Source organism: Carcharodon carcharias, chromosome 26 (genome assembly GCF_017639515.1).
Source record: "Carcharodon carcharias isolate sCarCar2 chromosome 26, sCarCar2.pri, whole genome shotgun sequence".
In the NCBI taxonomy this organism is placed as follows: Eukaryota; Metazoa; Chordata; class Chondrichthyes; order Lamniformes; family Lamnidae; genus Carcharodon; species Carcharodon carcharias.
The window spans coordinates 30,577,253-30,595,187 of record NC_054492.1 but is presented as its reverse complement, the minus strand read 5'-3'; the positions used below and the strand labels follow the sequence as shown (position 1 = coordinate 30,595,187).

Below are 17,935 nucleotides of genomic sequence, written 5' to 3'. Positions count from 1 at the left end.
TAATAGGGATAGTGGAAAGGCTTTAGGGTTATTGTTTATTGATCTGGACATGCTTTGTGCTTGTTCAGTAAATGGAAACTGAGCGCCCTGGCAATATCTAAAAAGAGGAATGATGCAATGAACGCACATTGCTGCTACAGTGTAAATCTGGTTAGATTTAGAATTAATACCATTCCAGTTCATTAGCCTTTGACATACCTGCTAGTATTATTAAAGATGGAGACGAAGTCAGTACCCCAATAAATGGTGCAAGTGACTTTGATGCTGTCATGAATCTGGTGGTGCTAGTTCAACCCCAGTACCTGCTTTCAAGGAATGATCATCTTGCTTGTGTGCGTGTGCGTGTGCGTGTGTGTGTGTGTGTGTGTGTGTGTGTGTGTGTGTGTGTGTGTGTGTGTGTGTGTGTGTGTGTGTGTGTGTGGAGAGAGAGAGAGACTCTTCTGCAAATACTGATGAGCTCTTGGTGGGGCAGGGTGAGTGGGGGAGGTGCGGTGGTTGTTATTGCAAATGGTGTCCTTTTATGTTGGTGCATAGCAACTCAGGTGATGAGTATTTCAGAGCAACTCCAGAATTTTGTGGCTTCATATAGCCAAGTTGGGCTGAATGGCCCATCTCCATGCTGTAGGTATGCAAGTTTGGCTTCACTTACATTTATCTATTTCACACCACTGCAAAAATGCACCCTGCAATATGACTAACATAATAAAAACATAGAACATAAGAATAGGAGCAGGAGTAGACCATTCGGCGCCTCGAGCCTGCTTCGCCATTCAATAAGATCATGGCTGATCTTCTTGTGTTTCAATTTCCATATTCCCGTCTAACCCTGATAACCTTTGACTCCCTTGCCTAACAAGAATCTATCTACCTCTGCCTTAGAAGTATTCAGTGACCCCACCTCCACCACCTTCTGAGGTAGAGAGTTCCTAAAAGTTGCACAACCCTCTGAGAGAGAAAAATTCTCCTCATCTCTGTCCTAAAAGGGCAACTCCTAATTTTAAAACAGTGCCCCCTAGTTCTGAACTCACCCACAAGAGGAAACATCCTTCTGATGTCTACCTTTTCAAGGCCATTCAGGAGCTTGTATACTTCAATCAAATCACCCCTTACTCTTCTAAATTCCAGTGGAAACATGCCTAGTCTGTCCAACCTTGCCTGATAAGACAACCCACTCATTCCGGGATGGAATAATGTACCGTACAGTTCATTGAATTATAGGATGCTGCAGAACAGAAGCTGGTCATTCAGTCCATTTCACTTGTGCTAGGATTTGGCCTTCAGAAATAGATATTTACTTAATTCTGCTACCCTGCCCTTTTCTCATTCCTTTCAAAATGCTTTGTTTTGCAAATATTGACCTGCTTTGCTTTTAATAGCCATTGTGGATTCTGTTCCCATTGTTGCTTCTGTTTGGGATATTTTATTCCCTAACTGCCTCCTGCATTTATATATAAATGAAATTGTCCCAATCTTTTCCTTCCTTAATTTGGTGTGATCTTATTTGTCATCTAGTAATCAATTCACTGGCCTGTAGAAATAATTATTCTATCGTTCTCTGCACCTATCATAATTTTGAACACATCTATCAGATCTCGTCTTAGTCCTCTCTAAATAAAAGAGCCAAGGTTTCTCTGATATCTCTATGCAACTAAAACCTTAAAGCCTCAATATTGTAACTAATCTGTTTTTCACTTGCTCCATGCCCTTGGCATCCCTCTTATGAACATATGAATTAGGAGCAGGAGTAGACCATTCAGCCCCTTGTGCCTCCTCTCCCATTCAGTAAGATCATGGCTGATCTAATTGTGACCTCAACATCACTACCCTGCCAACCCCCGATACCCTTTGATTCCCTTGTTAATCAAGAAGTTATCTACCTCTGTAGGTATTCACCTGTACATGCACCTGTAGGACCTTTCTAGCTGGTTAGCAATTTGGCAGATGTCAGATATAACCAGCCCTTCGATATAAACTCTGTTGCATCTGGTTTTCTTGTAAAACAAGTTTGCCCTGTAGGAGGTAACAGAAAAACTGGCCACTGAATGGTGCCAGGCCCATCATTTTTCCAGCAAAGTGTGAATCTGATGTAGTGGCCAGGCCTGGTGTATAGGTGTCTTAGTTCCAAGAATCCTCAAAGTCCTCTTCTGGACCTTCTTAGGACTGCACAGCTATTCATAAAGTTCCAGCTGACGTGATCTTTATTTCTAACTTCCAAATTTTTGAATGATGTCTCCTGGTATGTCAGCCCTAAGCCACAGCTTAGTGTGCCTCCGTGACTTTGAAAGCATGAGTTGGGGGATCTCCTATTTTTCAGCAATACAGGCCAACTTCCTTAGCCTTTCCTCATAAGTTAAATTCTGGATCCCTAGAATCATCATCTTGCTTGACTCTCAACCCTCTCATGGGTAATAATATTCTTTCTGGTATCCAGTGTGGAGAACTGTGTGTAATATTGCAAAAGAAGTTAGATAGGTTTCCTGCATTACAACAAAGACTACACTTCAAAAGTACTTCATTGACTGTAAAGCACTTTGGAACATCTTAAGGTTGTGAAAGGTGACATATAAATGCTTCCTTTTTTTATATTAGGTTTTGTACCTGCTTATTACAGTCATACTTCTTTCTCATCCTGTTTGTAGCAGATTGCATTTGCAACTTCCTAAGCAGATTTTCACCGAGGGGTTGTCAATGCACCTCCCATCTTCTGTTTACTTTGGCTTGATGGATCTTTTGGGAATATCGATAACTGAAGATTGAGCATTGACCATGGACCTGCAGTCCTCGTGCAGAGTGTAGGACATTTGTCAGTGGAGATCAGAAGAGACGACAAGTTGAGGAGGTTACAATGCCCTCCTTTTCCAGTTCTGGTTAAACTGTGCTGGTTATTGGTTTGCAGGAAACTGTCAGAATTCTTATGCTGTTCCAAGCCTTTGAATGTTTGCTGTGCAAAGATTCAGTTCGTAGGTTTTCATTTGTGGGGCCCCTGCACCCTCTAAGGTCCAAGGGTGACCCCAAAGGATCTCCAAGTAATCAGATTTATGTCTCTCTGCGGCCAAATTTCTTTATCTTCCTATATTTGTTTAGTTACTAAAATGCTATTTCAATTTTTTTTAAAATTCTACAATTTGATTTTCACGCTGACATTATGTTATGGAAGATTGGGCGGGCAGACCCTGGGATTGTACCCTGCACAGGGCAAACTTGAAAATCCACAGGTGTGTAGAAGATATGGCAAGCACCTTTCTTTGGTTATTGGGAGCAATTTTGTTTTTGGCAGCACTACAACACAGAAGCAAGCCATTGTGCCCAGCAATTCAAAGCTGATATTTATGCTCCACGCAAGCCTCCTCACACCTTATTTCATCTCGTCCTTACTACATAACCTTATGTTCCTTCATCCCTCGTGTACTTCATCCTAAATGCATCTACGTCATTCACCTCAATCACTCCATGTGCTGGTGAATGCCACACCGTCACCACTTCCACACAGCATTTTCATGCATAACAAAATCTGCAAATATTTTCTGAAAATTTTTACTGAAATTTTACTGGAGAATGTTTAAGAAATGCAATCTCCTTATGTGCAGTAGTTTCTGATATTTTAGTAGGCTGATTATTTGTTGAAGGGTTGAAATTAGATAAGTTTATTTCTATCAAAGTTGTTGCACAATAGTTATTGCTATAGACTGTGCCAGTGTTATATCAACACTAATTGCAGTAGACAGTTTAATCCAAAGTTTATGAAGCAGTGGCGTTTGGCATTTTCAGATGTGAAGATGAAGAGTCACATTAGACTCAAAACATTAACTCTGTTTCTCTCTCTGCAGATGCTGCCAGATCTACAGAGTTTTTCCAGCATTTTCTGTTTTTATTAAACTTCAGATTTCCAGCATCTGCAGTACTTTGCATTTATTCATCATGATGTCCTGGCTTTTCTACTCTTTGCCCCTATTTATAAAGCCCAGGATCCCATTTGCTTTATTAACTGCCTTCTCAACCTGCCCTGCCACCTTCTATAGTTTGTGCACCTATATCCTTGGGTCCTTCTGCTCCTGTACTCCCTTTAGGAGTGCACCCCCTTTAGAAGTGTACCCTTTTATTTTATTTTGCCTCTGCTCATTCTTCCTACTAAAATATATTATTTCGCACTCCTCTGCATTGAATTTCATCTACCACTTGTCCAGCCATTCCACCAGTAGCAATTGGCAGAAGAATGTTCTCCATTTTTCAATGGTTTCCTCTGCCTGTGTATGTGTCACTGTCTGTGTTTCATAAATGTGACTTCATGAGTTTGGAGAATAACCATCAGCCCCTTTCTATTTACAGTAAATTTTGCAATGGAAGGAAAAAATCTAATTAGTTTAACAATACACTTTCTGGCCTTGGGCACTGATTATGAAAGATAACTGTTGTTAATGCTTTATTTGAAACAAAAAATATAGCAAAGTCATTCTGCAGTCTGGAATCAGAACATAAGTAAAAGTCAAAAACCTTTGAACCTCATTCCTTTAGTACTCCAAACTGCTTGCCCTACCATGCAACCAAATTTTGAACCTCCCTAGTAACTTTGATTCTATTTGCTTGCCCGGTAGCTTATTGCAATCATTAATCACCTTTTTAAGCATTATTTATTTTCCTTTAATTTCAATGGCTTTTGTCCTCCTGCTCTTATTTGCTTTGAAGTAATAGTCTAATATGAGAAGCTTAAAGCAAGCTAATACACAGTAATGTAATTGACATCAGAGGGACAGCCCCATATATGAGTCAAAAGACTGTGTGTTATTTGAATTCTATCATTAGCTAACCATTCTATCCAGGGAAGGAAATGAGACAGTGGCTCATAAAGATACCCTGACCTTGCATATTTCTTCCAGTTATGAGTCCCATTGCTGTTGGTCAAGGAAACAATGTTTTGTGGAAGGAAGCTGTGTATGTGTTTCTATTTTTATGGGCAGACTGAGAAAGGCAGGAGGAAATGGGTCAATGTAAATTGGGATAAGGGAGAAGGAGAAAGTGTTCATTCTAATGTGACAGATATACAGATTTGATAAAAACAATTCTGCTCCTCTCTGCCCAATTTTCTGCTCTCCTGAAAGATCTTAACTCAGACTGGGGTTTCATAGGCTCCGGCTGCCTCCTATGGGAATTTGCCCAGTGTTTGTCAGCATGTTATTTGATTGGGCACAGCAGGATGTCCCCCCTGCAAGGTCATGACAGAAGGTAACAACAACACAAGGACATGGCTCCTTTACATGATGATGATTTGGCTCCTCAAATCCCTTTTATCAGCTCTTGCACCCTTCTCAAAACCCAAATTATTGAGCAAGCTTTCAACCACCCCTCCTAACTCTCCCATGGCTCCTTATCTACTCCTCGATCCTTTTCATTTCCTTTTTTTCTCTCCTCTCCATTTACCATGCACTTTTTTTTAAACAATAAAGGAATGCTGTAACTAGGTTGGTCTGGGGGAATACTACAGCAAAGGTTGATCCTTTGTGCATGGACATTTGCTTATACCTTCTGATTTCTAAGCCCAGCGATCACTTTGCCCAATTTTAGCACTGCCTGGGCGAGATCAGTTAACTCTGCATAAAGCTGGGATTGCACATGGTAGCTCCTGGTTTGTATACTTAAGTTGTATTTACCAACTGAACAAACCACCTTAGACTTTAAAGGATAGCAGTGATTTTTTTATATGGTGTAGGGAAGCTTTCTCCAGGGAGTTCTATTGAAAGTCAGTGAAGAATAAATACTTGGTACAAGTAACATGGTAAAATAATCGCACTTTCAATGTAACAAAGTAAGATTAAATTCCTACTCCTGTTTGAAGTGGTGGTTTATGGCTGAATGTGTTACTAAATAACATTATGGTTTAACAAATAACTTTCCATGCATTTATTTTCTCTTTCTTCTTACTTACAGTATCCTGTGTCATGAAACTTACACCAAATCACGCTCCATTGTATGTAAGTAATGATAACCCCATTTTTAAAGCAAATGTACTTAACTGTTTTTCAGAGCTATGAAGCTATCGATAAGTTCAAATGTTCAGAATCAGCATTACTGCCATTCAGCTCTTCTTTTACATTTGGGAAATAACTAGAGTTCATGTGGTTACGTTAATGTTTTAAAAGCAGATACCCCTGCAAAATTGAGTAGTGCAGTGGGTTTGGAAATTCTTCTTTCACGGGACTAGGCTTCAATCCTGGGCCACGGTGAAGAAGTGAACTGAAATAAGTTTGGAAATTTTCAGCTGAGTATAAAGTGGGCACAGACACAAAGCATAGAGCTGCCTCTGATTTAATATTGAATTAGCGTTCTTATTGAGAAAGACCACGAGGAGGCTGGAAGTGGAAAGTTGCCATCTTGATGTTATAGTGGGTGCCCTTCCATGTTCAGGGGAGGAGACATACTATCAGACTGAGTAGAGGAAATTTTACTGTGCTTTTCACCTTTGCTGCATCTGACCTGGGAGTCCCACATCTTGATTGACACAAAAGAATCATGACAGCCATTGTCTTTACCTTCTTTACAATCTCTGTTAAAATAGAAGCTTTAACAAAAGGTGGTGCAATATAAGTAATAACTTCCTTCGGTCTGTCATAAAGCTTGCACATAATAAATAGGCTGCAATCACAAGGATGGAAGCTGTCTGCTCATGCCTCATGTGTTTGTGCCTTGTCAGTGACTGAGTGTCAGGCTATATCTAGTTATGGACAATGTTTCAATCATACCAAATAAACCTTGAACCAGTGTCCACGTGGGCAGTTGGAGCATTGCAGAAGTGACCAGTAACAGAAGCCCAAGTTGTTTTTTTGGGGGGGGAGGCACAAACTTAGCTTAGCGCAGTGATGCTGTGACTAATTGCAGCATCACTACTACTGTCCTGTTATGACCAACTAACTCACTACCACCAGAGCTCCTGGCTAAAACCTTCCTGCTCTTTATTGACACCCATTCAGTTTTTATGATTTGAAGCATTGCTACAGACCGGTTGTGAGGAAATCCTGTCCTTTTCCCTCCCCTTCTCTTCTCTTTTATCCCCCATACTCTCCCAATTGAATATGATATTGTGGATCCTGTGAACGAAATGCCCCAATCACTGAACCCGTGCTGATAGATCGAATTTGGCTCACGATCGTTACATGCTTGCTGGAATCTAAGCTGCAATGAATTACTGAGGAATTGCATGTATTTCATATAGTTATGAGCAATCAAATGCAGATTAAGTTCCAGAAGACCTGCAATGCATATATTCAATTTTCTCAGCCAACTGTCTTTCTATTTCCTGCCTTCCCTAATATTTGCTGCCTAATGTTCCACTTAGGACCGGAGGATCTAAGTCTAATGTTTGCTGTGTTAGACTTGGTGTCAGTTGGCAGTTGCACTAGAGAGTGAGCTATCAACTCAAACCCCCCTGTGAATGCACAAAGCTTTCAGCTGTTAAGTAATCTTACCAGAAGCCCGGAAGAGCTCCCGCTTGCCCCTCTGCATTTACATTCCACTGTATTGATGAAGATCAAAAGACTGGATGTGCATCACCTGCCAATACAGTAACCGACAATATTTTACAGGGAGTGATCTCCAATCTTGGAGTTCGCATTATCATGTGTTGATCAGTGGATTAACCAGCACAGTGGGAAAATGAAGAGTTTGATTGTCCCAGTGAAACGGTGTCAATACCTGAATAATTCTGGTTTACTGGTTACTGATCAAGAACAACAGTGCTGCTTGGATTTCTTCCTCTACTTAGTCCAGACATGCAATGTCCAATTGCAGCTGCCTGATTGCACTGTTGGCCGTGATCAATTAACTTCTTCCTTGTTTGTATAGGGCACCATGCTGGTGCATTTATTAACTGAGGATTATTCAAGATTAGATGATTAATGGAGGGGAGGTGCTTACCTGTACTTTATTTAATAGGAAGTTTGAATCTGAGTTGCAAATCTTCTCTGTATTTGAGATATTTCTATGATGGATGTTGCTATTTTTAATACCAAAGAGACTAAATATTAATTTCCTTCCTTTACCAGTATGGAGCCAATAGAGGTCATGTGGCCCATCTGTAGCTCATGGGATTTTGTGGCCTGTATCGGAAAGAAAAAAGTTTGTGATATAGCGCCTTTGATGACCATTAGATGCTTTACAGCCAGTGAAATACCTTTGAAGTGTAGCCAATGTTGGAATGTAGAAAATGCAGCAGCCAATTTGCACCCAGCAAACTCCCATAAGCTGCGCAGTGATAATGGCTGGGTAACCTGTTTTACTGATGTTGATTGAGGGATAAGTATTAGTCAGAACACCAGGGGATAATTTCTCTGCTCTTCTTTGAAGAGTACCATGGAACCTTGTACATCCACCTGAGCAGGCAGATGAGGCCTCAAAAGACGGCACCTTGGACAGAGCTGCACTCCCTCTGTACTGCACTGGCTGTCAGCTTGATTCTTGTGCTCAAGCCTTGAACCTGGAACCTTGTGACTAAGAGGAGCGAGTGCTACCAACTGAGCCACATCTGACATGAGAAGCTAGTGGCATAGAATGCATTGTTTTATTTCGCCTAGAGTGTGGAAGTGTCCATATACTTGAAGTCAGTATAAACAATGCTGGAAGTTTTGCACAGATCCAAGAGGCATTTGAAAAGCCAAAAGATAGGTTAGTGTTTCAGGCAGACAGCCTTCATCTGAATGCCATTTCCAATAGTTTCTGTTTTTATATTCAACCTTTGTAACTTTTTTTCCTCTCCCAAAGGTCAATATTTGGTCCAGGTTTAAGTTTAAGTAACTGGAAAATATCCAGAATATATCAGTCTGACTTTTTTCATTTGATACATAGCTGGTTTAAGTCAAATGAATGCCTTGAAATATATTACATTTCTTTAAGGAAATTGAAAAACCCCAAAGTCTCTTATGTATGCAACATGTAGTAACCATAGCATTCATTTCATTCCCAAAGCAAGCTTCCCACACAAATGAGAGTTCATAATAAAACCTCCAAAATCGGCCGACATTAGTTATTTAATAGTTTCAAATTATATGTCCTTGGACTTGTTTTTGCTAGCCAATTGATAGGTGTGGGCAAGAAAGTAAGGCAGAACTGGTTGCTGTTCATTTAGCATTCTGTTACTCAATAACTTTGTGCCAAGGGTCCCAATCCCACTCTGTGCTTTGTTTGAGGGCCACTCTCTCAACATGCTACAAGACACAGTCCACAAGCATTTAACCAGGCTTTATGTCTTGGAAGTTTACAGAACTGTGCTGTGCATGTACATTTGTAGTTACATTTTTATAGGGAGTAGGAGGAATGGCTTTGAAATTGGTAGCAGGATTAAATTTGCAGGACCCTTTTGTAGCTTCCAAGTAATTTAACACACAACGCGCTGTATTAATTTGAGACTGGTATTTGACTTGAAAAACAAATGCATAACAAATTGCTTTCTCATTTCAAAGAGATAAGATGTGCAACAAAAAAAGTGAGAGTTACACACAATGTTGAAAAATCCTAGTGAGTGAGTTTCTGAAGAAATTTTGATCGTTTGGAGAATTATATTTTGAATGTGCTCTATTTAGATTAGCAGATCATCCAGCACACAAGAGTTGTCCAATGGTAGAATTTGTAAAGACAAGATCTAGAATTCCACTGTTTGGTGTTTTACACGGCTCAATATTAAAATTGCACATACTCACCATTATATTGAACTCAAATCATAGTTATAATCCTGGGCTCGGTGTCTTTACCATCATTCTTCTCTTAAATTGTGAAAGTAAATTGAATTGAAAGCACAGTAGCTTATAGAACATTGGGTAAAGATTTTCAAAGAAACCGTTCAGTATAATGTCTTGAACACTGAAGTGAAACCTGCAGTCTTTGTCCACAAACTTCACTTGTCACTTGGCTATCATTCTAAATTGGCATACAGGAACAGTGTCTCAAATCTGACTGTCCAAAAATTGGAGTTGTCTGAAACCTGGACACTTATAGAATGTGCCATGCATCAATTTTAATATTGTAAAATAAAATAAGTAACTTATGTGGACACTTAGTCTAGGCCCTGCATTGGCATGGTGTGGCGCCAGGTCAGTTGTCCACTTTGCCACTTGCGAGCCGGCCCATTCCTGCAGTCCGAGTGACCCTTGACCCCACCCAGCTCAGCTTGCTCTGAACCGCTCACTGCCTGAACTGCCTGACTCGAAATCCAGCATGGCCTCTGTCGCAAGGTTGCTGGTTTTGAGACACTGTACCTGTATTAACAGTTCCTAATGAATTATCTATGCTGGCTTCTGTGGGGAGTGAGTTTCCAAAGTGTCTCCCGTTGCCGCCTGCCTGTTTATATTTTTTTAAAAAGCAAAACACGTCAACTGACTGTGGGCAATGATGTGGGAAATTTGCAGTTTTAACCCATTAATTTCTCTCTCCTCCTCCTCCTCCCCCCCCCACCCCCGGAGGAATTGATTCCTCTTTTTTGAGTGTAGTTCTCTGGACAGTGGACACCCTGTGGTAAGTACCTTAAGTGTGCATAAGAGCTTAAGAAATAGGAATAGCAGACCGTACGGCCCCTCGAGCCTGCTCCACCACTCAATGCCGTTGTGACTGATCTTCAGCTTCAACTCCATTTTTCCATCCGTTCCCCACATCCCAAAACTCTGCCCATCTCAGCCTTAAATATATTCAACAATGGAGCATTACAAAGATTCACAACACTCTGTGTGAAGAAATTTTGGCTCTTTTCAGTCCTAAATAATTGTCCCCTTTTCCTGAGACCATGGCCCTCTGTTCTAGATTCCCCAGTCAGGGGAAACAGCCTCTCACTGCCGACCCTGATGAATCCCTTTCTTTACCTCTGGGTCCTAATTTGGATTTTGTCAGGCTATTTACTGATGGCCATTAGCATATTCTGCTTTCCACTCTTAATGTCACTATTAGCACCTCCTTTAGCCAGAACCACCACTATTAACAACCCTTTGACCTTTTGTTTATGACATCTTTCGCAATCTCTCCTTTGCCTCCACCTTTCACTGGCCTTCATCCAGCTCCACCTGTCCCACCCCCGTTAAACAGTATATATTTCACCACATTTATAATTCCCTTTAGCTCTGAAGAAAAGTCATACGGACTCAAAATGTTAAATCTGTCTTTCTCTCTACAGATGCTGTCAGACCTGCTGAGTTTTTCCAACATTTTTTGTTTTTGTTTCAGATTTCCAGCATCCGCAGTATTTTGTCTTTATTTACTGATAGCATCCCATTGAGCTAAATCTCCTCCTCCGCCCCCAAAAAATGTGCACACAAACCATCCCTGTGTACTCTCTTTGCAGTAGGAGGTGCCTGAAGCAGTCGGAAATGGGGACCTCGTTTTCCGTTCTCTCTTCCATGATGCATTGTAACACCCCAATTTCTGCCTTAGTTAAAAAAAAAAATTCAGCTGACTGAGTAAAATCTGAGTCTGGTTCCTTTCTGGCCTGTGTGACTCAGATACCCAGTGTGAAACAGCTGGCCCACAACTATATGTCTGGAATTAGTGGCGCACTTAAGTTCTTTGTTTTGATGGTGCTGAGGAGGAGGGAGGAAATCGAGCACACGTTTAGAGAAAAAGACGTTTCCACCTTTGATTATCAACAGGTTAGTCCATTCTAAAAATTCATATGAGTCTCAGGTATTCTAGAATAATATTTTCTAAGGTATACAATATAATTATAAACGAAACATACAAATCCTGGCAAGGTAAAGGACAAGTGATCTGGTAGGAAAATTTTCTCGTGAATTCTTTATCCTGGAACACTTGTTAGTCGTAAAAGCCCATGTACTCCTTTTGCCAGATGGCATGCTTCTATACACAGTCGCTGTGAGAGTGTGGAGCTTTCTGCCAGGTGGTGTGTAATGACAACACTGCACTCCTCCGATTCCTAAGTCATTGGCATGATGATGTCACCTGAGAAGATATGATTAGTTTGTCAGTCCTCTAGTATTAACAAATCTGAAATGGTTCAATATTATTTAATCTCTTCCTCCTTCCCACCGACCCCCTTTCTAATTTTGTGGTCAATTTTTTTTTTATTCATTCACAGGATGTGGACTTCACTGGCTAGGCCTGCATTTAATGCCCATCCCTAACTGCCCTTGTTCAGAGGCATTTAAGAGTCAACCACATTATTATGGACCTGGAGTCACATGTAAGGATGGGTTTTTACGACAATCGGCAATGGGTTTCATGGTCATCATTAAAACTTTAATTCCAGATTTTTATTGAATTCAAATTCCATGATGGGATTCAAACCAGAGCATTATCCTGGGTCTCTGGATTGCCAGCCTAGTGACAATGCCACTGTGCCACTGCCTCCCCTTAGGACAGTGGCTCTTGAATTTCACAGGCAGTTTCCTCTCCATTGCCTTGGCCAAGTAATCATTCTTAATATAAAAGTCTAAATGAGTACAACTTCAATATTTGAATATAAAACTGGTTGGGAGAGAGGCTCAGTAGTGTGGTGGTCATTTTGTTGTATTAGTAATTCACAGAATCTGGTGGCTTCAAATTCCAATACAGCAGTTTTTAAATTTTGAATAGTTGGTATCAGTAAAAAAAAAAAGACCTTGAAGATGTCAATGAAGAGAGAGTTCAGGCAACGTCAAAGTACATTTCCTTGAAAGGGAAAGGTAGGGCCAACAAATCCAGAGTTCGCTGGGGATACAAATTAAGATTAGGAAGAAGTATGCTTATGACAGTTGTCAGATAGAAAATATTATCGAATCAGAGGGGAGGTGGAAAGTAAATAAGAGAAGCAAAGAGGGAATATGAAAAGAGACTGGCAGCTAACATAAAAGTGAATCCCAAAATCTTCCTTAGGCACACAGATAGTAAAAAGGTAGTAAAAGGAGGAGGAGGGCCAATTAGGGACCAAAAGGGGATGAAGGCATTGAGGATAAGGGGCTGGTTGAAGTATTAAGTGAATACTTTGCATCTGTCTTTGCCAAGGATAAAGATGCTACCCAGACCATGATGAAAAAGTAGGTAATTCAGACACTCGAAGGGTTTAAAATTGATGATGAGGTAATGGGTAGGCTATCTGTACCTAAAGTTAATAAGGCATCAGGATTAGTTGTGATGCATCCAAGGATATTGAGGGAAGTGAGTGTGGAAATTGCAGAGGTACTGGCCATAATTTTCCAGTCTTAGACTTTGGGATGGTGCCAGAGAACTGGAAAATTGCAAACGTTACACCCTAGTTCAAAAAAGGTTGAAGATATGCCCAGTAAATATAGGCCAGTCAGTTTCTCTTTGGTGGTGGGGAAACTTCTAGAAACATTAATTTAACAAAATTAATCATATTCATATGGACAAATGCAGATTAATTATGGAAAGCCAGGTTGGATTTCTTGAGGGAAAATCACGTTTAACTAACTTGCTGGTGTTTTTTGAAGCGGTTACAGAGAGGATTGAAGAGGGTAATGTTGTTGATATGATGGACATGGGCATCCAAGAAGCATTTGATACAGTGCCACCCAGCAGCCTTGTGAGCAAAGTTCTAGCTCATGGAATAAAAGGGAAAGTAGCAACATGGATACAAAATTGGCTGAGTGAAAGAAAACAGCAAGTAGTGGTTAATGGAGGTTTTTTGGACTGGAGAAAGGTTTGTAATGGAGTTCTTCTGGGGTCAGTGTTGGAATCCTTGCTTTTCTTGATACATATTAATGACCTAGACCTTGGTGTACATGGCACAATTTCAAAATTTGCAGATGATACGAAGCATGTGAAATGTGAGGAGGATAGTGTAAAACTTAAGAAGGACATAGACAAGTTGGTGGAATGGGCGAACGGGTGACAGATAACATTCACTGCAGAGAAATGTGAAGTGATTCGTTTTGGTATGAAGAACATGGAGAGACAGTATAAAATAAAGGGTACAACTCCAAAGGGGGTGCAGGAGCAGAGGGATCTGGGTGTTTATGTGCATAAGTCATTGAAGGTGGCAGGACAGGTAGAGAGCGCAGTAAATAAAGCATACAGTACCCTGGGATTTATTAATAGGGGCATAGAGTATACGAGCAAGGAGGTTATGTTGAACTTGTATCGATCACAGGTTCAGACTCAGTCTCACCTGGAATATTGTGTCCAGCTCTTGGCACCACACTTTAGGAAAGATGTGAAGGTGTTGGAGAAAGTGCAGAAAAGATTTATGAAAATGGTTCCAGGGATAAGAATCTTCAAGTATGAAGATGGAAAAGTGGACTGCAACGGTTCAAAAGCTCACCATCACCTTCTCAAGGGCAATTGGGGATGGGCAATAAATGCTGGCCTAGCCAGTGACACCCATATCCTGTGAATGAATAAAAAAAAAGTTTGCCTCCTCTTTTCCAAGGAAAACAGTCCTGAGAGGAGATTTGCTAGAGATATTAAAAAACATGAGAAGCCTGGACAGAGTAGATAAGTTGAAAATGTTCCCAATCATGAAAGGATCAAGAACGAGAGGGCACAGATTTAAAGTAATTTACAAAAGAAGCAAAAGTGACATGAGAAAAAACTTTCCCACACACTGAGTGGTTAGGGTCTGGAATGCACTGTCTGTGTGTGTTTGGAGGCAGGTTCAATCAAGGCATTCAAAAGAGAATTAGACTGTTATATGAAGAAGAATATGCAGGGTTATGGGAGAAGGTGGGAGAATGGCACTAAGTGAATTGCTCTTTTGGAGAGCCGGTGCAGACGTGGTTGGCTGTATGGCCGCCTCCTGTACTGTAACAATTGCATGATTCTGTGATTCTGTCAGATTGTCCTATGGCCCTAGTCGAAACCTGGAGTGCGTAAGTCCGTCCTATGGGATTTCAGTCCCACTAACATGGTTGAACCAGGGCTACCATGGACTCTCCCTTCTTTGAGGTGACCTAATGGGCCACTCACTGTATCATTAAAAAAAAGCGAGCAGGCCTGTACCTTCTTGGGACAAAGAACAATGCCGTGCCAACATCCTGAAAACACATCTATAAAATTCACAATTGTGCCAATCCTCTCTCTTTTGACCTTGGCAAGTGCTATCTAAAGCAAAAGAGAGCACTGGACATATACTAGCAATTGGAACCTTGCCTGATTTATGTTTCTCTTTCTCCTTAGTCCGGTGGTTCTGAGACAAATTGTAGCTCCTGATAGCCTTCTTGGCTGAGGTTGGCCAAATTGAGCACAGACCTGAGGTAGAATCTGGAGTAGAGTAACAGGCTATTTCGGAAAATGGTCCATGCTGGTATTAATATTGCACATGACCCACATGTATGATTTGATACGTCCTCAAAGGTGTATTTATCAAAATGGATGCATTCCCTAAATTTGCATTTCTGCAGTTTTAAATATATATTCATCAAAAATTTAGCAAAAGGAATTTTCTTCAAATGAAACAAAGCAGCCAGTATATATCACTAGTATATTGCTGAAGAGACATTTCAGCTTTGTAGCCCGGTATGCAGATCTGGTCCACCTATTTATTTTTTGGCTAATCCTATTTAATGAGATTAGTAATGGACCTGTTGTCCAGTATTAATTACTTCAAATGCTATTTTTTTTTTTGTTGCTTCCCTTGAAGTGATACATGCAGCCAATTTTGCAATTTTTAGTTTAATCTGTATCAGTCCAATACCATCAAAATTGGTTTGGATGGAGGCTATTATTACTTGAGAGAGATTTAACATCCCCATTGAAACACAAATTTGAGTACCATGCTATGTACTGCAAATTGGAAGAACCTCCCCTGGTAAATCAATGCAACGCACATTGATATAATGAGATGCACAAGTCAGGACTGTACCATGTTTGCAAGCTGACCTGAGGTGTCAGCTGTCATGACAATACAATGCAATATTCAGCCTTGTATGCAGACTAGGGAATGGAAAAAATGGCTAGAGTTCTGTTCTTGATGATTGTCAGTGGCATCTGCTGGAAATACTATTGTTACATCAAGTGATGACGGGGAACGGCTTGCGTGAAATGTAGAGTACCAACATCAAGGATTGATGACTTCAAGTGGGTCAGAAGGAGAGAATTGGTTTACCAACATGGACTACTAACATTCCACAGGCAAAAACTCTTAACATCTAGCGTTCCAAGGTCCAAGGGAAATTGAGAGAATATTGTGGTAATTTTAATGAAGCAATGAACTTCCAACCATATGCCCAAATATAAATCCCAGTTGACTGCTATTTGGCATTTATTGTCTTCATAGGGCTGGTTGTTCCAATTTTCTGTCATATTTCTTGCTCCTACTTTGCTAACCATCAACCTGCTTGTATTTTTTAATGGAATTTGTATAACACTGTAATAATCAAGTGCAATATCAGGAATACCTGTTCCCTCCCCCGCTCTTTCTCTCCCTCGTCCGCCACAACCTCGGTTGACGTATAACGTACAGTACTCATGAGCAGTAGAAGCTTGGACTGAAATGGAAAATCCCCTGCCCTATTTTACTGGAGCAATTCAGAGCAAAAAGTAAAAACATTTGTCCACAGTTTATTCATTTTAACACAGCTCGCTTGAATTTTTTTTGTAAAAGTTTTCAATATTACTTTATTATTATTTTCTGGAGAAAGAAGCAAGCTTGATCCTTTGAGATCATGTTACTTCAAAGACATTGTATAACTCCAAACATTGCTTTTGGAATTTTTTTTGCCCTCTCATTCTAAAAGCGCATGTGTCAAATTCAAGCCTTCGATATTTCTTTGATGGCTGCAGAAACCATGCAGCAGTTGTTTCCTGTAAATGGATGGAGTTGGCAAGAGGAGGAAAATGAATTGGCACCACCGCCGTTTTTAGAGCAGCATTTGTTTAAATTTCTGAATCTGGCAAACTCTGCTGGTATCCATGCAGCTGTTGGTGCTAATTGGTTGGCATGTGTCAGATGCCAGCTGAGGAGACTTGGCCTGTGAGGCAGTTAGAAATTGATTGCTGCTTCATACACCATTGACAAATCATCTTGAGCAAGTGCAGGGCATATCTGCATCGGCAGTCAGTCGACGTTTTAATGCTGCCAGTGCAAATTTTGACCTGATGGACTCTTCGCACAATGAACAAATCTGAATTTAAAATATCATCTATTGCCAGTGAGTAGAGGTACCAATGCTACAGAGGGGGAGCTGGTTTATGCACCTACCATACTGCAGGTTCTGATTTCAACCTTGCATCTATAGTGAGTTCTGCTACAGTGGGAAAGTAGGTCCTTAAATTTTCCTATAAACATTCTGCCTGTACTCCAGAGTAACTGCTAGTAGCCTGAGCTTTATTGGTGAAGGAATGCAATCAATAATGAATAGATTTCTACGCATGGGGTGAAGGGCCCAAATCACTGATGAGCCATTTCAAGTGACAGAAGCTGATGCTTGGGAACAAGAATTTTAAAAAAGCTCCCCATGTCTCTTTAATGACTTCCATAGTTTTTGAAAGTAAATTTAAGGTCTCATTGGACAGGTTTCTAAAAATTAATTAGCCAGTCAGATACAACGCCTAATGGGGAGGCAGCAACAATGATTTACTTCCACCAATATGGCATATACTATCAACCTTAGTTGAGTATTGAGCACTCAAGTAGTTTTGCTGCCTTAATAGTAGTGCTTAGGTGCTACAGAGAAACAAGTAGTTCAAGTTTGAGTTCTGTTGAAGGGTCATGAGGACTCGAAACGTCAACTCTTTTCTTCTCCGCCGATGCTGCCAGACCTGCTGAGTTTTTCCAGGTAATTCTGTTTTTGTTTTGGATTTCCAGCATCCGCAGTTTTTTGTTTTTATTTTAGTTCAAGTTTAACCTGCTTCTCACCCACTGGGTCAGGAGAGAAGAAAAGTTTAATATCTGATGTATGATTTTCTTTTTCCCTTTTAGCCTTTAATCAGTCTTGCACTCTCATCGCTTACAATCTGCTATTCCATATGTACTGAAATCAGCACTCATCTCCTACAATAACTTATTCCTCCCCAA

The 17,935-nt window shown here is 40.5% G+C and overlaps 1 protein-coding gene across 8 annotated transcripts in view; it reads left to right on the top strand.

The window, feature by feature from the left end:
* Positions 1-17,935, top strand: part of LOC121270011 (A-kinase anchor protein 13-like) — a 394,374-nt gene that overhangs the window by 91,894 nt on the left and 284,545 nt on the right. For 7 of the 8 annotated variants that reach the window (XM_041175277.1, XM_041175275.1, XM_041175276.1 and 4 more), the window contains one exon: positions 5,923-5,966. In XM_041175277.1, the coding sequence (XP_041031211.1) occupies positions 5,934-5,966 (33 nt within the window). In that variant the 5' untranslated portion in view covers positions 5,923-5,933. Of the gene's footprint in view, positions 1-5,922; positions 5,967-12,121; positions 12,167-17,935 lie in introns of those variants that run through there. The other variant, XM_041175278.1, reaches the window with a different exon arrangement.